This window comes from Sminthopsis crassicaudata, chromosome 1, assembly GCF_048593235.1.
Source record: "Sminthopsis crassicaudata isolate SCR6 chromosome 1, ASM4859323v1, whole genome shotgun sequence".
NCBI classification, from domain to species: Eukaryota; Metazoa; Chordata; class Mammalia; order Dasyuromorphia; family Dasyuridae; genus Sminthopsis; species Sminthopsis crassicaudata.
Window position 1 is genome coordinate 389,684,829 of NC_133617.1, and position 25,263 is coordinate 389,710,091.

The following is a 25,263-nucleotide window of genomic DNA, read 5'->3' on the forward strand; positions in this document are numbered from 1 at the left end:
AGAAAACTGAGGCCTCAGGCCATTAAATGACTTTGCCTTACCCAAGATCATATATTAGGTAGTATCAGCCAAACCAGGCACTCTAGATCCAGAATTTTCCCTATTCTCCCCAACAACACAAATCAGAACCCTAAATATCAACATGAAAGAAATAGTACTTGCAACTATTTCAGAAATGTATGTATTTGGCTCTACATGGGTAATTGTACATGTTTGTGGTTTTCTTGGTTCACTTGGTTCATTCTGTATTACTTTATACAAATCTTTATGTTTTTCTGAATTCCTTATTTTCGTCATTTCTTCCTACATCTCCTGTCACCTTCCATTTATTAAGTAGTTAGGTCCAAAGAATTTATTAAATATTTATGTCCTAAGAACTTAGTATGGAAAAATTTGAAAAATGTGCACTTGAAAAAAAATACACATAAACTGAAAGAAAAAAAAAATAACATTTTTAGTCCATTTCTTAAATAGTTACAATTACTTATTAATGAAATGTGTGTGTGCCTGTCAGGTACTATATATCTTCTCAAACTCTGGAATCATATTAAGACACCATCACCTTCACTTCCTATTCCACATCGATTTTCACATGTTACTTGCTTTTTACCACACTGGTGATGGGGGTTACCAGAGTAATCAATGAAAACTCAGCTTGACAAAGACATGACATCACAAACAAGGAAGTTCACTAAGTTACCTGCGTAGCCAAAAGCACTAGTTAAAAAAAATTAAAATTGCCTTGATAACATTTATCAAAATGAATATAATATGAAACTGAACTATAGTTCACATACAGTGAGCCTACAGTGCACAGTGTTTATATTCGAGAGGCCCAATGTCTCCCTTAAAAATTTTAACTTTCTCACAATGTTGCTATCATTTATCCAACATGGTACCACAGGGTATGTGGGACGCCTAGGTGTAGCATAAGAACTCATTAGCTTCTTTGGCCAATTACTTTCTTGGATAACACATTCTTCTAAATTATATTGAGTTTGGAGTTTATTAAAATGCACTGCTGTTTAATTGACTGTCCCCCATCTTGAATTTAGGTTCAAAAAAATCTACAAGTGAAATAGCAAATATTTAGTTACATGGTGTTCTAAAGTATACAATATACCTTACAAATATTTTCATTTTATCCACTCTACAAGCTTGGGAAGTATTTTTTCATTTTACAGATATATAAAGTGAAGCAGACAAAGACTAACTAACTTGTCCCAGCATTACTCAGTTAACAAATGGCTTAGATTCAATTTGAACTCGGGTCTTCCTAACTTCAGGTCCAGTTCTGTGTCCACTGCACCACCTTTTGCACCTTGCTTATTTTTGCAAACCTAAGATCATGATACAGTCAGTTAATGGTTATACTCATTATCATCACTATTCAGCCCAATATTCTGTGTCAAGATGTTTTTAAAAGCTGACTGTGACAGCACAGAACTAAGCACAGATTTCTCAGATATACCATTGAACTACATTAATGACAACTATATGAGTCTGATTAGGCAACCAATTCTGAATCCAACTAATTGCAATGTCATCTAGTCTACTTCTTTCCATCTTTTCCCATGAACAGCATAAAAGTATCAAACACTTTGCTAAAATGCAGATTAAGTAAATCCCCAGCATTTCCCTAACCAATCTATCTGTACAGTCAGTTCCTTAATTAAAAAGAGAAATAAAGCTATTCTTTGAAGAATAAAATAGTGCTAGTTCTTTTCGATCTATACCTATTTTTGTAGATAGTCTTCAATCATCTCTTTACAATTTAGAATTTTTGAAGGAATTAAAGTAAAAGAACACTAGTTTAATGTTTGCAGAATCCATTTCCTTTCTAGTTTTGAAAAATGCCCACTATTTTGGGCATAACAGTCCCTCCTCTCAAAGAGCTTATATTCTACTGAAGGATTACAACAAGTACACAGACACAGATAAGAAAGAAAGCTGCAAATGAGCTGTGATTTTAAGGAGTGCAAGGGAGGCAAGAAAGAATTTCAAACAAGGATCACCCATCCAAATTAGAGAGATGGAAAGTGGAATGTATATACAAAAAACAATAAAATGACGTACACTGACCGCACAAAAACCTAAAATTTGTGCCACATGAAGTAAAGATTAAAAACAAAACAATGAGAAGGGTTGACCTCTCTCCATTATCAGTGCCAAAAGCTGGCTACCCTTTCTAATCCCTTGAGGATGACCAACTATGGCATCAGCGTGGTTTTGGCCAGCATCTACATCCACATGATTCTACACTAATTCTGGTATCTCTTCTTGGACCTTTATATTTAGCTCTGGACATTAAGTTAAACATGCATAGATCTCTTATTAATTTTTATCTACTTATTTGGAACTATGCCCAAAAAGTTATCAAATTGTGCATACCCTTTGGTCCAGCATTGCTGCTATTGGGCTTATATCCCAAAGAAATACTGAGGAGGGGAAAGGGACCTGTATGCACCAAAATGTTTGTGGCAGCCCTTTTCGTAGTGGCTAGAAACTGGAAGATGAATGGATGTCCATCAATTGGAGAATGGTTCGGTAAATATGGTATATGAAGGTTATGGAATATTATTGCTCTGTAAGAAATGACCAGCAGGAGGAATACAGAGAGGCTTGGAGAGACTTACACCAACTGATGCTGAGTGAAATGAGCAGAACCAGAAGATCACTATACACTTCAACAACAATGCTGTATGAGGATGTATTCTGATGGAAGTGGAAATCTTCAACATAAAGAAGATCCAACTCACTTCCAGTTGATCAATAATGGACAAAAACAACTACACCCAGAGAAGGAACACTGGGAAGTGAATGTAAATTGTTAGCACTACTGTCTATCTATCCAGGTTACTTATACCTTCAGAATCTAATACTTAATGTGCAACAAGAAAATGGTATTTACACACATATATTGTATCTAGGTTATATTGTAACACATGTAAAATGTATAGGATTGCCTGTCATCAAGGGGAGGGAGTAGAGGGAGGGAAGGGATAATTTGGAAAAATGAATACAAGGGATAATGTTATATATTTTTTTAAAATTACTCATGCATATATACTGTCAAAAATTTTATAAATAAAATTTAAAAAAAAATCCAGGAAAAATAAATTATGTTTTAAAGAAAAAAAATTTTTTTTATCTGCTTTTTAGATTTATACATTTAGAATCTTTTGACTATTGCCAAAACTGCTATTCCATGATATGTATGTTGTACATACATATATTTTTATGCTGACTACAGTATTTCTGAGTTTGACTCTATATAATCTAAAAAATTTCAGAAAATCTACAGGAGGACTTTTCACTTTCTTGTTTATTTTGTTCTTGTCAGAATTCTTGAGATTCTTCTATGATAATGAATTAGTGGAAGTAATCTCTTCTGTGAAAAGAGCTCTAGTGTTCTGTGGATTTCTCACTTTTGATAATATCTACTGATACATAAACTGTCCCCTAAAGAGTATATTTTGACTTCTAGAAACCTCTATTTAGATATCTGTTCCTACACTTAATTTTATGAGAATTACTGAAGACAATAAAATATTTGATAAATAATGAGGCTTGGGGGAGGCAGCTAGGTGGTGGAGTAGATAGAGCACCAGCCCTAAAGTGAGGAGGACCGAGTTCAAATATGATCTCAGACACTTAACACTTCCTAATTGTGTGACTGTGGGTAAGTCACTTAACCCCAATTGCCTCAGGGAAAAAAAAAAGTAATGAGGCTTGTGATATAGATTGTTTAAAAAGTTTTGATCTCTACTTACTCAGTATTTGTGAGATGAAGCTTAACTAATTTTTTTTTAACATCTTCCTGTTACTAAATTCTTTATTTAAAACTTCTGAATGTCTCATATTGCTTGCTATTTGATTTTGGATTCTCCTTCAAAATGTTTAAACCTAATAGTTCTAATAATATCTGCTCCTTGTAAAAACTAAAATTAGATTTATTTTGCACCCAAGGTAATTCTTGATTAAATTTTTTTGTTACCTTTGATCTCAGTAAAGAAACATTAAAAATCTTATTGTCTTTATTTTTCCCTGCTCAAAATTTATCATAGGTTAGTAGTATTCAATTCAGAATTGCTTCATGAAGACATAATTTAAAATTAAGCCTTTTTTTGCATACCAATTTTATTTTTTATATTTTTTTTTCAAAACTATTCTGAAAGTTTTTTTCTTAATTATATTTGTAGTATATTTTGAAGTTCTCGGTTCCATTATTATTTCGTATGGTACAAATCCATTTGTACTAAAACACTTTAATCTTAATCAGAGGGAAAAGAGCTATAATTGAGCATTTTGAAGCCAAGCAACTGACACTTTTAGAATTATTCAGTTTAATAATAAAACTGATTTTAGATCATCCTAATCAGTTTTATTTTCAAATGCATAAGTACTAGAAAAGATCTATTTTAAGATATAAAGTATAAACTGTGAGAAATATTTAAATAGGTGTCATTTTAAATTCAGAACATGTTCATGTATTTAGGATGTGTGTATGTTAAACAACCTACATTTTAAAATGTAGACAGAAAAAATTAAGAAGTCCAATTAAAAACTACATTAAATGATTTTTTTAAATCTAGAACTACACAAAAATTAGTCAGAAGCCAATGAGCAATAAGAAGGCAATCACTAGCAAAGTGAGCAAATAAACCCGAAGTCTGGAACCTGACCAGAAAAATGCCCAAAATACATATAACCTTCAAGGTTCTGTGGCTGGCGGCACCGAGAGGAATCCTCTGAAAGCTGCAGGGTGCCTGCAAACCCAAAGCAGGGATCTTGGGTAGTCCAGTGCAGGCAGAGCAGGTAGCCCAGCTGTGATCCTGAGCCATGATCAAGAGTTCCAAAGGTGCCTTGGCATACATACTGCCTCAAAACACCAAAGAGGACTTAAAGTCCTTAAGATTCAGGATTCAGGGGGCCTATTTCCCTCCCTCCAAATGAACAAGAATCTGAGGAGACCAAAGAGAACCTGCCATCTCACACAAAAATTCAGTGTAAGGCAAAGACTTGGCACTGGCACAAAACCCTAATTCAGTAAATTGAGCTGGAGAAAGGAGGTGGAGTCAAGATAGAAAACAATGAATACTACCAAAAGTTATTATTTAGAGAGAGATGTGCTCAAACCTTAAAAAAGATAAGATTATGTATGTAAAAATTACCAATAGTGACTCAAAGGACAAAATGGACTTTCGATAAAGCCATGAATACATACTTAAAAGAAATGAAGTAAGAAATAAAAGGTCTTAGAATTAGAAGAGCAACTTAGAAGAGAAAAGTGGTCAAGAAATGAACTTCCTGAAAACTGGATTGGACCAAACAGAAATCAATGAATAAAATCAAGACTGCAAAAGTAGAAGAAAATGTAAATTTTTAAAAACGACCTGGAAAACAGGCCAAGGAAAGTTTATGTAAAAATTCAGGTCAAGGAGCAGCTAGATGGCACAGTGGATAGAGTACCACCCTCAAGTCAGGAGGACCTGAGTTCAAATGTGACCTCAGACACTTAACACTTCCTAGCTGTGTGACCCTGGGCAAGTCACTTAATCCCAATTGCCTCAGGCGGAGGAATAAACAAACAAAACTAAAACAGAACCAGAAGACAAAAATAAGAAATTCATTGATCATCTTCTGATCAAAAGGAAAAGTTACAAGAATGTCAAAACCAAAATGCTGAGAGCTCCTGCATCAAAGAGATAATCCAGAAGTTAATGATTCAAATATGAATGATCTATAGTCAGGATCATATAAAACTTGGCAGCTTCTACTATAAACTAGAGATGTTGGAATGTAATATTCAAGAAGGCAAAAGATATAGTTATGAAACAAATCACTTATATTGTAACTTATATTAGACTCTTAAAGAGGAGAGACAATGGGGAAAAAAAATTTGGAACTCAAAATCTTATAAAAAATGGATGTTGAAGCTACACCCAGAGAAGGAACACTGGGAAGTGAATGTAAATTGTTAGCACTACTGTCTATCTACCCAGGTTACTTATACCTTTGGAATCTAATACTTAATGTGCAACAAGAAAATGGTATTTACACACATGTATTGTATCTTAGGTTATATTGTAACACATGTAAAATGTATGGGATTGCCTGTCATCAAGAGGAGGGAGTAGAGGGAGGGGATAATTTGGAAAAATGAATATAAGGGATAATGTTAAAAAAAAAAAAATCACTCATGCATATATACTGTCAAAAAATTATAAATAAAAAAATGGATGTTGAAAACTGTCTTTACATATAATTAGAAAAAATACTACATACATATCTTTAAAAAATCACTTATCCTAAATGGAGCGCAAAAAAAAAATTAAAAAAAAAAATTGGGCCTTTAATGGAATCTAGAACTTCCAAGCATTTCTAATGAAAAGACCGAAGTTGAATAGGAATTTTGAAATGCAAACACCAGAGTTAAGAGAAACCAGAAAGGTTCATTTGAACATTTATAAAAGGTTAGATATTCAATAGGGGGAAAAGAAAAAAGTGTTCAGAGAGTATACAAAGTGTACAAGATAATTCCATAGAGCTAATGATGAAACATGTTACCCACCTCCTGAGAGAGGATACTATCATTTTTTGGAAATGTCTAAATGCTCAACTTAATATGTAACAAGGGTTTTGTTTTTCTTTCATTCTCAAAGTGGAAGAAGGGGAACAAATGGATTTTTATTCACTGGAAAAAATGTAATTTTTTGCTCTAAATCACTATTGATTAGAGACAACTATGAGGTACCATTATACATACGCTTCTCAGATTAGCTAAGATAACAGGAAAAGATAATGATAAATATGGGAAAACTGAGACTAGTATATTGTTGGTGGAGGTGTTAACTGATCCAACTATTCTGGAGAACAATTTGGAACCATGCCCAAAGAATTATCAAATTGTGAATACCCTTTGCTCCAGTAGTATCTCTGCTGGGCCTGTATCCCAAAGAGATCATAAGAGGACCCACATGTGCAAAAATGTTTGTAGCACTCTTTTTTGTAGTGGGAAGGAGCTGAAGTGAGTGGATGTCCAACATTTGGGGAATGACTAAATAAGCTGTAGTATGGGAATGCTATAAAATAGTTAGCAATGATCAGGATGATTTCAGAAAGGCCTGGAGAGACTAACATGAATTGATGCTAAGTGAAATGAGCAGAACCAAGAGAACATTGTACATAATGGAATTAGCTCTTTTCAACAATGAGGTGATTTAGGCCAATTTCAATAGACTTGTGATGAAGAGAGCCATCTGCATCCAGATAGTAGACTATGAATACTGAAAAAAAAAAAAAAAATACTATCAAATATATACTCATACACACCAGAGTATATTGAAAGAAAGTATATGGACCTGAAAAGAAAATCGAATTTTAAAAGAATACTGAGTTAAATTTTAAAAACTGAGGTAGTGGTTCTGTTCTAAGAGTTTTAAGGTAAGAAAGTAAAAGAAAAAAAAAACCCACAAATGTAAGAGTGGACTTTGTTATTTCTTTTAGTTGGGGTACAAGAGAAGAACTTAGAGCCATAGAAGAAGGAAGTGAAAATTCAGTTATCAAATGAATGACACACTTATTTGTCTATGAGTTGGATACAAACTTATTTGGTATAAAATATATAACATTTGACAGGAAAAAGCAAAGATGGAGGGATCATGAGGGAGAATAGGTACTTTGATAGGAATGTGCAAGAAAACAAATTTCCTAACCCTAAAAGTAAGATAAAATGGGGGAAAAGAAAGTAAAGAATTAGGATCTTATCACATGCCCATCAATTAGGGAATGACTAAGCAAACTGTGTTTTATGAATGTAATGAAATGTTAATGTACTATAAGAAATGAAGACAAAGACAATTCTGGAAATTTCTATTCATTATGAAGTGTGAAGTAAACAGAACTAAGAGGATGACTTAGACAAAGTTGTTCAGTCTTTTTCCAGTCACGTCCAACTTTTCTTGACCCCATTTAGAGTTTTCCTGGCAAAGATAACTGAAGTGTTTACTATTTTCTTCTCTAGATCATTTTACACTGAAGCAAACAGGAGTAAGTGACTCATCCAAGGTCACATAACTAATAAGTGTCTGAAGCCAGATTTAAACTCATGAAGAAAGTCTTCCTGATTCCAAACCCACTGCTCTCTAGTCACTGTGCTACTTAGCTTTGATCTTGTACCAAAAAACAAAACAAAACAAAACAAAAAAAACCAACATAAAGAAGAAAGGCAATTTTTGAAAGATTCAAGGAAACACTAACCAATCTAAAGACTGTTTTCAGACAACCTATGATGAAGGATATTACCCATCTCTTGACAGAGAGAAGTAATAGATTCATGATACATACATTTTTGTTTCCATGCTTACTTGTTACAAAAAATTTTCTATCCATCTTTCAGTTCTTTTTAATGGGAAGAGGTGAAGAAAGAAGGAAGGGAAGTAATTGTTAAGTTAAAAAAATTGTAAGAATTTTTAAAAAAAATGAACAGAAAATTATTAAGTTCAGGAGAAAGAATAGATGTTAAAAATTCTGAATCCTAAATAAGGTTTCAGTAAACTAACAAACTCAGGATGAGAAAAGTAGTATCAATTTTTATTACATTCCTGCAGGAAGCTGGTTCAAAAACTTGAGATACATTCACACAATTTTCAGAAGCAAGAGCATAAGCCTTTTATCCCTGATCCGGGTTGCAAATCTCCCCCTATCTCTCCAATGGCTGGGGAGATGAGGTTAACATTCTTTCCCAATCCATCCACAACATTCACCTCTTAAAATGTCCCAGCTCCCACTATATTCATTGCATGATCATTATAATGAACCTTAGCTCCTACTAGGGAGAAGTTAATATTTATGAAGCAATTAAACATATGTACTCTAGTTAAGATATGACCTTTGTCCTACTTTTAGGCTCTTTTTTTTTTTTTTAAACTACTTAACTAGTTTTACCCAGTTTTACCTAGTTTCCATTTTATTTTGGAGCTCTCCCCTCCTCTGAACTAATTCTGGTTCCAGACTTTTGGTTTCCCTCTGCTCTGGGAATATACTGTTTATTGTTTTTCAATCAGACAAGTAGTGTCATTTAAAAATAATGTTGGGAATCTTTTCATACACACATTTGTTGTTGTTTGTACTTCATTCTCAAAGATATGTATGATATCAGAAAGGTGATGCCAAGCCATGCAAGCGAACTGTTATTTAAATGAGGGAGAGTTGTACAAGGTCACCTGCCTCATTTTCGCCTTCAGAACCATTTAGTCCAGTGGCCAGACATAGATTGGGACTACTGCTCTAGATGCATTAGGAAATTTTTTTTCTTGGATAATCTGACAAATGAGGCAAATAATGGCCCTTTTAGCCTATTTTTTTTTTTTTTAATATATACACAAAACCAATATGGAGATTAATGTTTCATATTCTTTTTGTATTGTATGTGTGAAAATGCTCTTATTTTTTGGTACTGAAATTGAAAATGAATGTATTGTTGTTTTTAAGAAGAACTCATTCTTCACAATTTCCCTTCTCTCCTAGTACAATTTTACCCTATACACTTCAATCCATGGAAACCCACCTATTTGAATACTCTGAATCTCCTCTTCTAAAACGTAGTTAGCATGCATATCAAATTTTATTTTCCTTATCTATAACAAACTCTAAGATAATATAGCCATTTTAATCACAGTTCTCGCAACCTCTACCTTAGCAACCATTTTTCCCTATTAAGTGAGTACCAGAACCAGAAAAATATTTCTTCTTTCTTAAGTTTCTTTCCTTCTCCAAAGATGCCAAGAAGTAATTAATTATCTGCTTGGCTTTTGGTAAAGAAAATGTTTCAGCAGATATTCAAGTAACTGAGCTCCCACATCATTAATATATATATTTCTCTGTGTCAGGTTTTGTGACCTGTTTCCACATTCCTCATCAACTTTTTTCCTCTGTCCAGGTGTTCTGTAGAACCCTTGGATTACTACATTTCTTCTGTTTCTGCCTTCACTGATTGTGAAAGCAAAGGAAAAATAAAAAATATTTTCTATCATGTTTCCTCATACCCTTCTGATTTCTGGCTGTTCTCACACAAATCTATTTTCTCAATATACAGTGCTCTCTTAACTTTGCAGTTTCTTTTGAATAAGGCATACCATTCCAGAGTCATGTTCTAGTCACAAGTCTCATATCATCAAATTTCAATCATCCCAAGAGGTCAAATTTGCCTTTCTGTATTAGACCATTTGGTTAGTCTTGCTTATTAACCATATGTCATGTTTCTTGATTTTTCAATTAACCATATATTAACTCATACATTTATTATCTATTAGTCAAAATACAAAGTTCACCTAGGAGAATCCCTGTTCTCATGAAGGCTGTAATGAAACAAACACAACTAAATAACTAATTTATGAAAAGTTCATAAGAGTTACCAATAAAGCTCCACATGCAATAACAACTGAAGAACTTCTTTTATAATAACTATTTCAACACAATTAGTTTCTTAGATCAGTCCATAAGCATTTATTAAGTTGCAATGATGTGACAGGTACGATGCGAAGTACCTGACATACAAAGAAAGACCAAAGGAAAAAGTGCAAGCAACCTCAAGAAGCTCACAATCTAAAGACAGATAACAAGCAAAAATAGGTACAAACTGCACAGAAATCTACATATAAGTATATAAAAGCCCATAAATAAGTAAATAAGAGAGAAAAGATACTCTAATTAAGAGATGAGGAAGAAGAACATTTCAGGTATAGAAGACATCCAGAGAAAATGTCTAGAGCCAAAAGATAGAGTATCTTGCTCATGGAACAGCAAGGAGGCTGGTGTCACTGGACTGAAGAAAATCAGAAGGTCTATATTATAAAGGACTTTAAACACCAAACAAATGATTTTATCCTAGAAAATGATAGAAGTCATTGGACTTAAGTAGGGTGGTAACATGGTCAGACTTTTAGAAATCAGTTTAGAGGCTGAATAAAGAATGGAGGGGAATAGGGAAAGAACAGTGGCAGAATGACCAACCAGCACGTTATTGCAACCAATCAGTCATGAGGAAATGAGGTCCTGCGCTAAGGTGTTGATAGGATCAGGAGAAAAGAGGGAGTATTTGAATTTCAAAGGTGAAATCAAGAAGTCTTGGCAATAAATTGGATATGGAAGGGTGAGATATTATAGTGAGAAGCTGTAGATGACTCCTACTTTATGATCATAGGGGATTGGTAGGATAGTGGTACCCTCAAAATTAAAGGGAAGTTTGAAAAGAAGAATTTGGATGATGATGAGATCAGTTTTACAGATATGTTAACAATCATCAGCATACTTTTTGTGGTGGCAAAGAATTGGAAATTGAGGAAATGTCCATCAATTGGAGAATGGCCAAACAAGTTATGGTAACTGAATATTTATATAGAGTACTATTGTTCTGTAAGAAATGATGAGCAGATATATTAAAAAAAAAAAAAAAAAAAAACAACCCGGAAAGACTTACATGAACTGATGCTAAGTAAAGTGAGCAAAACTAGGAAATGTTGTACGTACACACATTGTGCAATGATCAACTATAATTGACTTAGCTCTTCTCAGCAATGCAACAATCCAAGATAATTCCAAAAGACTCATGTTGGAAAATGCTATCCACATCCAGAGAAAGAATCAGGGAGTCTGATCGAAGCATACTTTCTTTCTTTTCTTTTGTGTGACTGTTCCCTCTTGTTCTGTTTCTTCTTTCACAACATGACTGCACACGTATAACCTATATCAGATTGGTTGCAAGAAAAATTTGGAACTCAAAATTTTATAAAAAATCAATGTTGAAAATTATCTTTATATGCAATTGAAAAAAATTAAATACCATATACTTAAAAAAAGAATGATCAACAATGTAAAAAGACCATAAGAGAAGTCAAATAGAATGAGGATTCCAAAAAGCCTCCTGGGCTTTGTAATTATGAGATTACTGACAACTTTGGAGAGGGCAGTTCTATGGGATAATAAAGTCAGAAGCTGAATTGTAAGAGGTTAAGAAGAAAAATGGGAGGAAATGGAGACATTTATTTTAGAACAGTCTTCTTAAAGAATTGCAATTCTTTAAACACAAAGGGAAGAAGGGATATAGGTTGATAGTGAAGATGGAAGGATCCATTAGTGAGAATTTTCTGAGGAAGAGGGATACATGGGCATGTTTGTAAGCAGTAAGAAAGGAACCATTAGAATGGAATAGATTGGAAAAAAAAAAAAACCGGGGATGACAGAAAATAGGACAGGACAGGATTCTTGGTGCAGGTAAGAGTTTGCCTTGGGAAAGAGTAGGTTCACTTTGAGACACTGACAGACGGCATTTGAGTGATATGAGATGACCAATAGGAAAATGATTTCAATTTTTTCACTGAAATATAAGGCAAGGTTCTCAGCTTGAGGGGAGTAGGAAACCATGAAAGTTTTGAGGAAGAATGAAAAAGTCTGGAAGAGCCACTAGTGAATAGAATAGTGCATTCATAAGAGAGGTACAGAAGAACTGCCTTGTATCCCAAGTGCCCTGTTGAGGTTGTGTCACATAAATTTGTAATACTTTATACTTTACTTAATTAATTTAAGAAAGCTATTTCTAAGCCTTTAATAGCAAATGCAACGCTAAACTCTTGGAAATAAATACAAAAACTGCCCTACTAAAAGGAGACAACAAAAATAAGAATAATTTGGTGATTCTTTTAATTCAGAAGGTTTCAGAATTGAGAAGAGGAGCTACAGGAAGATACTGGCACACTCTTTCTAGAAGCACTGGCAGAATTTGGTTAATTATGAAAAGGGGAAACAAGGGAAGAGTGAACATGCCCGGAGAATAGGGACTAAATGAAGCTTAAGGCACTCATCTTTTAAGACAATGAAACACCAAAACCTGAGCAAAGAGGGTAGGATGTAGCTACTGAACAAGTTATCATAATAGCTGACATTTATTGTCAAGCTTGGTAAAGCCCTATATATTTTATTTTATTTTGTTAAATCTGCATTACAACCTGAGAAGAGGAATGTCAGGTATTCTAGTGCATAGTCTGGATAAAGAAAATGAGACTTGACTGGATCATCACAAAACTAGGATCAGAGGTAAAATTCAAACTCAGATTTCACCTGATTTCTATTTTTTTACTTTGTCACAGCATACATCTCTACAGTTAGCTTTATTTTCTTTATTTTTATTATGTATTAAATATAAAAAAAAAATGCTTTTGGATGTCAAGGTTCAATTGAGAAATTGTAGTCAATTTTTTTTTTTTTTAATTTTAAATAAAATTTCAATGACAAAGTGTTTTTCCTTTCAGGCTAACTGAACTTAATGCCATTCATCTTCAAAAAAAAGTAGTGAATAGTAGCTCTGAGGTCAAAGTCTCAAATTATAAACAATTTTGAAAAGTTCTTCCTTACACCTTTTCTCCCTGTATTCCTAAATGTGACTAAGCATATTACTGTTTGTTGGTTGAGGCTGAAATAAAAGTGCTTTTGCAGGCCTGCATGAAATTCCCTAAAATGGAAAACATTATTCATAGCCTATTGCCTTCAATACAAAATGATAGGTTATCTTCTAGGGCAAACCAAGTATCAATAGTCACCGTCACAAGAAATAATTCATACAAGCAGCAAGGTGCCTTAAAATAGTTTTAATTTAGGGTTCCTTTCACATCTAATGAGACATATGATGTGTCAGATGGTACAGATAAGTTTGTTTTAAGTCATTCAAAAATGTTGAGAACACCATCCCTATCAATCACTCTTACTGGGAAATACTTGAAAGAAGTCAAAGCTTATTAAACAAATGTTGTCACTTCAATGTCCAGATAAAACCAGATGCCATTTGTCATCTAATTTATTCTGCTGCCCAATTAATCTTTCTAAAACACTGATTTTTTTTCATGGCATTCCCAATAAACAAATCCAAATTTAGTAGTCTAGCATTTAAAACATTCCAATCACTGCTTACTAAATTAAGTACAAATTCCCTTTCCTGGCATTTAAGGCCACCCCCAACTTGACATCACTCTACTTTGTTCCAGCTTTATATTATTCATCTCCCTAGACTTTCCCTTCTGGCTAAAACATTATTTGTTGCTCTGTCACCACAATAAATAGCAGAAGTCAAGACATCTCAAAATCTGTAAAGTCATCTAGTTCAACCCATATCTGACCAAGAATCTCTCCCACAACCAACAGGTTAACCAACAGGTGGCTACATGGCCTCTGCTCTAAGAGCCTTTCCACTTTTAGACAATTTACTTTAAGAAAAATTTTCAGTATACTGTACATTAAGCCTCAATCTGCCTCTCATATTCACTAACAGCTCCTACATCTGCAACAGGCAGCCAATCAGAACAAGCCTAATCCTTCTTTCACAGACTGTCCTTCAAATACTTAAATAGCTAAACTATCTGTCATGCCTTTTCTCCAAATTATAAATACCCCAGATCCTTCAACTAAAGCTTGCATATCCAGAAATCCTCTCACTATCCAGGTTTCCCTTTTATTCTAAATTCCAGCAAAATATGCTACATGTAGAATTTACAGCTTACAACTATTCTGGATTTGAGTTGAATGAGACCAAAATATTATTATTATTATTATTATGACTTGAACTTCTTTTAATGCAGATCAATAGGGCATGGTTAGCTTTCCTTGCTGCTGCCAAACTATGGAATCAAAATGAACCTGAGTTCATTAACAGTTCCAGCTCCTCTCTAGGCACAAGTTCTCTGGCTTCTCTGATTTTCTTCACTCCAATTATCCATGCCTAGTTTGCCCTTCCACCAGAGACCAACTCCAAAGCCATCTATTCCATGAAGCTTTTGCCAGGATTAAGTCTCTTTAGTGTTTAAATTTAATTTAATATTTAAAACTACATGGCATAGTGATTTGTCTCATCTTCCTACCAGAAACAATGAAGGGTGAGAAGGTCCCTGGTTAGATAAACTTTGAATCACCTCCAGTCTCGCACAGCATTTTGTACACAGCATGCACTTATTCAATGTATGCACAATGATCTTATATTGACCACTGTTCTCTTATCAACTACTGTCATGCTATGAGGCTCTGTACCATCACCCAAAGACAATATTTCATCCTTGTCCCCATGCCTTGATCTAGAATGCTTCTTATTTCTCTATTTATCTCAAGCTGATCCATTTCCAACACAATTCCCACTTTGTTTCTCTACAAAGTCTTCTAAAACCAATTCTAGGGCACATAATGACCTTTCCCTTACTCATAATTCCTATATAGCATAAGCTCCTTGAAGATGAAGCAAACTTATTCTTTATGTCATTATAGCACAATGTTTTGTACATATTAAGCAACAGCAAGTGAATTTTTCTGTCATCTAATTTTTTGATGCTGTTGCATATCTTTTTTAGTGCCCAGTCCAATTACACATATACTCCCCTCAGGGTCAGAAAATATCATCTATTCTTTTATATCTCCAATATAGAATATGTAGTAAGAAATTAATAAGATCATAAAACATTCATATATAAATACCATGACCTACATTGCTAATGTTTAGATGTGCTAAATAGCTATATTGTCCCACATCATCACTTTATTTTCATATCATACAAATGTACTATGAAAACTAAAATTCAAGAATATATACTATAATATTGACAACTGCTACAACTGCTACATACAATCACAATTCGCTTTAGAAAAACAAATCTGAAAAACTACCATGAGTTTTAAATTTATTACTACTATTACAATAATGCAATCCTTTAGTTGATAATAAAACAAAATAACCAAAATTCTGAGTTTGTTAAATTTACAAAGCAATAAATTATCTTTAGTCATGTAGTTTAGAAATTTTCAAGTGCTCTCAGACATCGATTTAATAGCCTCCATCTCCATCTCTGCCCTGGCCATGTCTGAGTTAAAAAAAAAAAAAAATTAAGTCAATTAACAAATATTCAACAAACACCCAAAATGTACCAAGCATTTTGCTAAATATTGGAAATACAAAACACACAATTCTTGCCACCAAGGAACATAGATTCTAATGAGGTATAGAATATATTCACAGTTAAGTAAATAAAAAAATAATAATTGATAGAAGACCTGAGGAAATAAGGAAAAGTTTCTGAAGATTGATTTTAGGTTATGCTTTAATAGAAGCTAGGGATTCTAAATCTTCTTCCTTCTCCCTCTTCTCATATCACTTAGATGCCTTCTGCAGGTATCTCCTTCACTTATGCCTCTAGTAAAGAGGTGATTATTTAAGAGACAAACCCTAAAGTATGCACAAATGATCCCATTCCATTTCATCTCCAACACATTGTCCTCTTATCCCGTAGCCTTTTTTATCTTCAATTTCCAAATACTAGCTGCTTCCCTACTGTCTACAAAACATAGTCATATCTCCCCATCTTCAAAAAAGTCTCATTTAATCAATTTATCCTAGCTATTTATATTCCAATATCTTTTTCCTTTAAGCTCCTTGTGAAGACTGCTTCTATTTCTTTCCCTCTTACCCTCATCTTAACTGCAATCTAGATTCCAACCTCATCATTCAACTGAAATTTTTCTCTCTAAATTTACTAGTGATTCCTTAATTATCAAATCTAATGTTTTGTTTTGTTCTTCTCAATCCTCATTCTTTTTTTTTTTTTTAAAGCTCTCTGCAGTCTCTTCTTTACATTCTTTTCTCTCTAGGTTTCTGATAATGCTCTCTTCATTGTCTTCTTGTCTGCTTACTTCTTCCCATTCTCCTTTGATGGATCTTCATGTCAGGCCTTTCTTAACCATGAGTATCCCCCAAGATTCTCTCTGGGGTCCTTTTCATGAATTCAATTAACATCTTTATGCAGAGAAAAGATAGCATTCAAGAAAACCAACTGGAAAAGTACTGCAGGAGTCGGACAAAAGGTGACGAAACCCTGAAGTATAATGTGTCATAAACAGAGAAAAGGGAATATATATAAGAGATAATGAAGTGGAATTAAGATGATTTAGGAACTGACTGAATGGGGGAGGGGACAGGAGGAAGAGAAGAGGTATGGACTGAATAGTCAAGAATGACTCCAAGATTATAAACCTGGGAGACTGGAAGGATAATAATAGCCTCAACAAAAATCAGGAAGTTAGAAGAAAAGGTAAGTTTTGAAGAAAAGATATAAGTTTTTGAAATATTGAGTCTGAAATACATTACTAGAATTCAGGCTTATTAGGAAGTTTTAAGAGCTATCCAAAGAAGGGACAGTTAAATGTATGAAAGCTGGTAAGACCACAAAAAGAGATTATGGAGAAGAGACACATGATAGAACCCTGTGGTACCCATATAGAGGACAGCTATGGCTAAGGAACCACAACAAAGCAGTGCTGGGAAAACACAAGTAGGGAAGAATGGTAAACAAATGTCAAACTCAGAAACTGGATCTAATATTAAAGACAAAGAAATTTCAATTAAAATAATGGGGAGAGAAGCCAGATAAGAGACTGAGAAGTGAATAGGAAGTTACCAACCCAAGTCTTAAAGTATGTAAACAGATTTTTCTAGGATTTAAGCTATGAAAGAGAGAAGAGGATAACAGATTAAAGATTTAAATTTTTTTTGTTTGCTTCTGAATGGTGGATGATCTCTGGGTATGTCAATAAGCAGCAGGAAGGAGACAGTATACAGAGAAATTAAAAATTAGGAAAAGAGAAACAATGAAGGTCAATAAACTTTAGAAGAGAGGTGGCAATGGAAGCAAAAACACAAAAAAAGACAGGTTAGCATTGACAAGAATACTTCTTAAAATGGAACAAAGGGGGAAAAAATAGAGTAATGTTGAGGTGATTTGAAATGTGAAATTGAAGAGAGGTAGTTTACAAAAGATGAACTGAATTTTTTCAGGGAAGTTTGAGATGAGGTTCTCTGCCGAGATGGGAGAATTGTAATTTAGATGTCTTTTCTGGAGAGACAAAACAGAATTCAATACAAAGTCAATTTTCCTGACTCTCTGCCCAGATCTCACCTCTACTTCTTAAAGTTTTATTGATACATTTTGTTTTGACACTAGCTATACTTCTCAATAAGTATCCAAATAACCTTTACTGAGGTCATTCTCAGAGAATAGTTAAGCAAAACCTCCTAGTACTTTGTCACTTTCCACTAATAGTTACCAACTGTTAGCAAAAAGGAAGGCTTTGTACTTTAACTTTGATAATTTGGTACCAACACTGTCTGTTTTATTTGCTGAGTTTTGTTGCCTTTTAGTGTTGTTTTGTTAACACTGTTGTAACCATCATATGTAGTAATCTTTTAGTTCTTTCCTTACCCATATCTTCCCCCACTATCTCCTTCCCTGGCCCAGAGCCACCCAGAACCCATTCCAGTTGCTTGACTACTCAAATGAAATGAGAGCCAATAAATCTATTCTTTTCAATGAGATGAGAGACTCCAGGCCTAACCATTTTCCTTGCCTTGCATCCTAATGTCTATCCTGACCTTATTATCTATTCTGCTTCTTCTACATTCTGCATAACTCTAGTACTGTTAATTGACCTAATTTAACATAAGGAGTCCTGGGTCCTGCCACTGACCAATCATTGAAAACTTATGGCTTTTAGGTCTTTCTATATACTCCATCTCAAATTACAATGTGAGCTCCTTTAGAATAGAAACAGTTTCATTCTTTCTATTAGTTTAAAGTGTTTAAAGTGACCTGTAGTAAGTGCTTAAATTTTTTTTTTGTTCATTCATTCTCATGTCTGAATGTTATACATGCAAGATCTCTTAATAGCACAATAATATTCCACCATAGTCAAATACTGATTTGTTCATCCATTTTTCCAGGAATTAAAACTTATTTTATTTCCAATCTTTTCCCTCTGAAAAAAGTAGGAAGTGATCCATGTGTTTGTATTAGTGTGGTTTCTAGATATTCCCTCTTTTCTAATTTCTGGGGACTTCAAATATTCCAGTCCTATTACCATATCTACATATAATCTTCGTTCTGCCTCTGAAGCACTTTAGACAGAAGAACCCAAAATAGGAGTAATTTTAGTGATGATGACAAGGGAAGACAAAAAAACAATGGTAACAACCAACTTCATCATCCAATTGAAACCATCCTCTCCAAAGGTATCAATGGGCTCTTAAGAGTCAAACCTAATGGATTCACCTCAATATTCATTCCCATTTGGCACCCTGCAGCCTATGAAATTTATGGATAGACTAATTCCTTTCTCCCTTAAATATACCTAACATTCCTCTCTTGTGTTTCTTCTCTACCTCTTTCTCAGACTCCTTTATTGATCTTCATCCTCATCATGCCCACTGTGGATATCCCCACGCTCTGGCCCAGGTCCTCTTCTGAGTTCTCTTTAATCTCATTTAGTGATTTCAAGAGTTCTCACAGGTTCAATTATCATCTCTATGCAGAAGATATCCATCCTTAATTTCCTTTCCCTTAAAGTATAATACAATTGCCTTTTGAACACCCCTAAAGTCAATGGCCCATAGCATCTAAATCTCAAAATGTCCAGAAGATAATTGATTATCCATCACACCCTTTAAATCTCCCTCTTCCCAACTTACATAAATGTTGACATTATCACCATATTCCCAGTTATCCAGGTTAACAAAAGACTCATCCTTATCCTCAACCTCACCCTCATTCACCTCACATCCAATCCCCTATCAAATCCTTTCCTTTCTGCCTTCACAAAATGTCTCACATATGTCCTCTTCTCCCTGCTCACATCCTCTTTCAGGGCTAATTTTCCAGGCAAGAAATGCTTTCTAATTGTTCTCTCTGCTTCTGCCCTCTACTTATTTTATCCTCTACTCAAATGCTAATGTGATTTTCCTCAAATACAGATCTGACCAGGTCTTCTTCCTATGGAAATAATCTCTAGTGACTTCCTATATTCTCCAAAATCAAATATAAAGCCCTTCTCTTTGACATTTAAAGCTCTTGTCAATCTAGTTTCTTCCTAGCTTTCCAGTCATCTTAATACTTTTCTCCCCTACGTGAAGGCTTTGATTCATCTGGCCATACTGGTCTAACTGCTAGTGCTCAAATATGACATACTATCTCTAGTCTCCAAACCTTTGCACTGAATGTCTCCCAATGTCTGTAATGCTCTGACTCTCTTCACCTCCTTTTCTTAATTTTCTTGGCCTTCCTTCATGAACTCAACTCAAATTCTAACTTCTACAGGAGGTCATATCTGGTCCCACAGCTGATAGCGCATTCCCTTCTGAAAATATCTTCCAACTACTCTGCATATATGTTGTATGTGCCTAGTTATTTCCATGGTTTTTTTCCCCATTAGAATGTGAGCTCCTTGAAGGCACAGATTGTGTTTACCTTTCTTTGCCTCCCTACAGCTTGGCACAATTCCTGACCCAATTGACTTCTGTCTACAAGGAGTCTCCACTGGTAATCAGAATGCCACATCCTCTTGATGCCACCTGAGCCTGGCTTTTATCTATAAAAGAGGCAGAATCTGAATATAATTACACTGACAACTACTTGGAATCGAACTGTCACCTTTCTGTCCTCTTGCTTCAGGAGAAGGTCGTCTGAAGGAGCTCAGTATTACCAACAACTCCACAATAAATATCCGTTTCCCAGGTGCTACTAGATGAGCCACCAATTAGAAAAGTGTTAACTACAGATATTAGGGTCTAACTTAAAAATGATCTTTAAGGTCCTTTGGAGCTCTTAAAACTACAAAACTGTTACACTTCAGAGATGTATGATTTTCAACAATGTGTGTTATTGACTTCACAACTTAGTAGACAAATGAGGTCTAGTGCAATCATCTTGCTTCTATAACTCCATTAGTTTCCAGAAGTAGGATAGGTTTTCAGACTCTTAACTCAAAAGAAGAGTTACATGGCTGAAGAACTATATCGCCATGAAGCCAATAGTGATGAATCTCTCTTAAATTAGCTAGGCTTATTCCTCAGACACAGATATGTTGAAATAGTCTATCATCAGATCCACTTAAAACCTTTCCAGCTTGACAGTACTAACCAGAGCTCGTACCTGCAAAAATCCATGGCAGAATGACACACAAATAAGACACCAATGGAGAATAAACCTATTATTCTCATAATAATCATAGCCTACATTCATATAGGGTTTTATAGTTCTTGAGACACTTTCATCTATATCTCACTTGCACCTCGCAACAATACCATGATAAAAAGTAAAAGAATTACCTATCTCCATTTCACAGATGAGAAATTGAGATAAACTAATTTGCTGAAGATCACACTAAAAATAAAACCCAGCATTTGGAGGCCTGGTCAAAATTATTATAATTATTATTATTATTTTATTTTATTTTTTAAAACTATATCACACATGTAACATACTCTTGAGCATCTGACCTCAGGATAAGATCTATTTTAAGTTCAATTAATCACTAGTGATTATAGATTTTTAGAATTGAAATGGATTATTGAGATCATCTAAAACAGAGGGACTTAATTATCTTTTTGTCTTTGACCTGTGGTCCATGGTAATTTTTGAGAAAGCCAGATTTCTTCTCAAAATGAAATTCTGAAAATAGTAATGTCAAAAAACAATTAAATCGAGAACAATTATCATTAAGAAAATATTTCTTACATATTTATGATCATGTTTCTAAGAACTCTGATTTAAATGAAAACTCTTCATCTTATGAAAAAACTCGGAAACAGTCCTGTCTCTTCACTAAGTTTCTTTACTTATATTAATCAATTATTTGTTATTCTATAACAATATTCTATAACAAAGAACTTATTTTACTTTAATATCTAAACTGACAAATAATTAATTTCATATATATATGTGTGTGTGTGTGCATATGTACACACACACATACAATACACACTTTTTCCTAAGTGTTATATTTAATGACCTAGTGGTTCATTGACATTTACACTGTTCAGTCCCAAGTCAAAACTTCAAAAATTTTAATGGATTTTAAAAGGTTAGACATAAGTGTCTAACTGTCAAGGCACAACTGTTTTTCTTGTTTGAGGCTAACAATGTTGATGTAATGGTTTTTATATTCCATACAGAGTAAAAAATTTCTCAGAAACAGTAAAAGCATATCTGAAGGATTGAGATTATCACCACCATCATACTGCTACAAATAAGATGTCAAATTAGGAATTAAAATGCCAGATGCTGACAGGCAAGCTTCAGAATAAAAAAAGCATACATATTTCCTCAATCTTTCTCATAAAAGCTACCACCACTTTTTAGCTACACTAAATGGGAGGGACAGAAGCAGAGAGGGAGAAAGACAAACAGATAGACAAGACAGGTCAGTGACAATACAAAGAGCTCATTTTTTCTTAAGTACAAGTCCCTCCTAAATTTATATTTCACTTAACAGAGAAATAATTTAATGGCAAACTAATGACTACTGTAAGAAAAAGATCTTAATAATTTATAATTCTACAGGATTTTAAAGTTTGCAATGCACAGTTCCTACAACAATGAAATTATTCAAATTTTACAGATAAGTTACCTGAGACTCTAATAGGATAAATGACAATTCAATATGTCAACTCAGGTCTTCTCATTTCAAACCTATCACTTCACTATGCCATATGGCCATTCTTAGCATCCTATTTGGAACCTACCCAATTGTAAAAAGCAAACCCAATTCTATAGGCATTCCTAATATTTAATACAAAATAAGTATGATGAATTTATTGTCAAGCAATTTTTCATTAACTTTTGCAACAGAAAGGCATTTGTATACAATATAGTTACAAAGACATAAGAAAAAGTTAATTGTAATTACACAAATGGGATTGATAAATAGGTTGCATTCTTCCCCTCCCCCCTTCCCATCAGCACAAAACTTTATACTTCAAAGAAAATACCTGCCCCAGGCATTTTAACATTTGAATTCTCTTCTCCACCCCTACTCCACCCCTACCCCTCTCTAAGCAATGGGAGTTATGTGACTAGCCCAAAGTCACACAGCTGGTGTCCCCAGTGATAGGTCAGATATGACCCTTGGTCTGAGCTCACTCTTAAAGTCACTTAACTCTTGTACTTTTGCCCCACCTCAAAAAGCTTTAATAAATGTTAGTGCCAATAATTCCAGAGTCCACTAACCAATTTTAAGTTGAGGATTTGAAAGGACCATTAAATTCCGAACAAAACATATTTGCTCATCACCTTTTCAAATCTGTTTATTAAATTATTATTTAATAATTATTTATTAAATAACTTTAATCATCATTTCACAAAACTTAGAGAGTTCATTTACATATAATTCTAATATAGATGAAATATTTCCTGAATCATTTCTAAATTTGCAAAATGTGAGCATCTGAATATGAGATAATGTTTAATTCCTTTATATAAGTTGAACAATGGCAGGATCCTGACATGTCAATAGAAGAAAGTTAACAAAAATGTGGTTTATACACAAAGGATAAAATCTGGCACTCTTTCCCCATTTTGTTGAGGAAAATTAAATAGGAGGGATATACTTAGTTAACCACTAACAAGTCTATTAAAAAAAAAAAATCAAAATAAAATGACAAGTTTTAAGTCTTAACTATTGTTCCTATATAATAGCATTAGGTCACTAGAACATCCTCTTCACTAGTCACCACTCTTAAGGAAGTAAGATCTTATCCAAGACACTAAAGTAAAACAACTGAAAAATTTAAGAGAAACAATACTCTCTGATAGTTTTGCACTAATGACAGACTTATGGTAAAGCCTAGATACAAATTATGACCAAATCAAGTTAGAAGCAGCCATTTGTAATTCTTTTCTCCAAACCAAACCAGTTCCTTTGTTGGAATTACTACCTTTCTAGAAAGGGGAAACATTAAATATTTTCCTTTTCTTAATTTTCATGATACTGCTCAACTCTAAAATATTTTATTATAGTCAAAACTACAGTCTAAAACAGAGGTATACTAAGAATCAATCACTCAAAAGACATTACTAGAACCCAATTAACAAGTCAAAATAAAATAAATTTGCTGAAGCTTCAAAATAGATTAAATTTAAGACTACAGGTTATTTCAAAATAGGTGTCTTTCCCACAGTCCTAAGTGAGTTTCCAAAGTGACTATTTTGCAAATGTAAACTGAAGAGTGAGCCATTACAGCAATTTAACTAGTATGGAGGTGTAGAGGTTGGGGGAGGGGAAAGAGAAGAAGGCCCTAGCCAGTGGGACCCTCCAGTGAAAAGAACAAAGTGGCAGACCCTGAAAATTTGGGGAAGGGTCATAGTGTATGTGGATGTAATTTTTTGGGTTTTTAGGGAGAGCTGATCATACCTTTTCCCTTGGCACTGGTGCTGCTGTTGCTGCCAACTGCACAGGCTGAATCTTTCCTGAACCTCTTGCTCTGAGGTCTCACACTGGACCTTAAGAAATGATGCTGGTCCTGGGAAGAGGCCTGAAGAGGGGACTGGGCTTGCTGCAGACTGGAGGAGGAAGGGTTATTATTGTTATTATTATTGATAATCTTCTCCTCTTTCTTTGTGCTGTGGCTGTTCTCTTCAGCTGCTTCTCCTCCTCCAGCCCCTTCTCCTTCCAGGGAGTCCTCATCTGCTGATCTCTTGCCCAGCTTTTTGAGCCCTTCCTCCCCGCTGCTGCCGTCTCCCAACTTCACTGTCATCCTAGGGGAAGGGGGAAGAGGAAAGAAAAAAGGAAAAACCTCATGAGACCCGCAAAGGAGAGAAAATCCCTGGCCCAGAGAGGGGAGAAGTTTAGCTGCAGAAATTCCCTCTCAACATGGCCGCCGTTGTTTGTTACAAATCCCCTCTCGGCTCCTTTGCCTGTCCCGGCCCAACAGCCCGGGCCCAGTCTGCCAGGGGGCCGGAGACGGATCCCCAGTCCACCCAGCCCTCCCCAGAATCGATCCGGAGGGCTCCGGACCCTTCCAAGGAGGCTGGACGGCGGATTTGCCAAGGAAACGGCCCAGCCAAAGTCAGGCGTCTGAAGCGCTCGCGAAGAGAGAGAAAACCAGAGCAGCAGCAGCCCCAGACGGCGGAGACCCCGGGGAGCTGCGGGGCCCCCGAAGCCGCTGCAGGGCCCCCTCTCCGTCCTACCCATGCTGCGGGTCCTCGGGGCCGGGGGCTGTCTTCTTTCTCCTCACCATGGAGCCGAGGTGATCCGACCTACCCAGGGGGGAAATGGTTCATCGTCCTAGATGCAGCAGCAGCTTCTCTGTGCGTGTGGAGCTCGCTCCTGCTCTGACTCTGGGGCTGGGGCTGGGGCTGGCCAAGGCTGCAAAGATTCCCAACTCCTTCCCCCTCCCCCCACGCTACC

The 25,263-nt window shown here is 35.0% G+C and overlaps 1 protein-coding gene across 3 annotated transcripts in view; it reads right to left on the reverse strand.

Annotated features, from left to right (window-relative positions):
• Positions 1-25,263, reverse strand: part of CRAMP1 (cramped chromatin regulator homolog 1) — a 99,009-nt gene that overhangs the window by 71,210 nt on the left and 2,536 nt on the right. Inside the window, exons 1-2 of one of the 3 annotated variants that reach the window (XM_074279612.1) lie at positions 25,117-25,222; positions 24,268-24,611 (exon numbers count right to left, since the gene is read on the reverse strand). In XM_074279612.1, coding sequence (XP_074135713.1) covers positions 24,268-24,611; positions 25,117-25,136 — 364 coding nt within the window. In that variant the 5' untranslated portion in view covers positions 25,137-25,222. Of the gene's footprint in view, positions 1-24,267; positions 24,612-25,043; positions 25,223-25,263 lie in introns of those variants that run through there. The other 2 variants (XM_074279611.1, XM_074279613.1) reach the window with 2 other exon arrangements.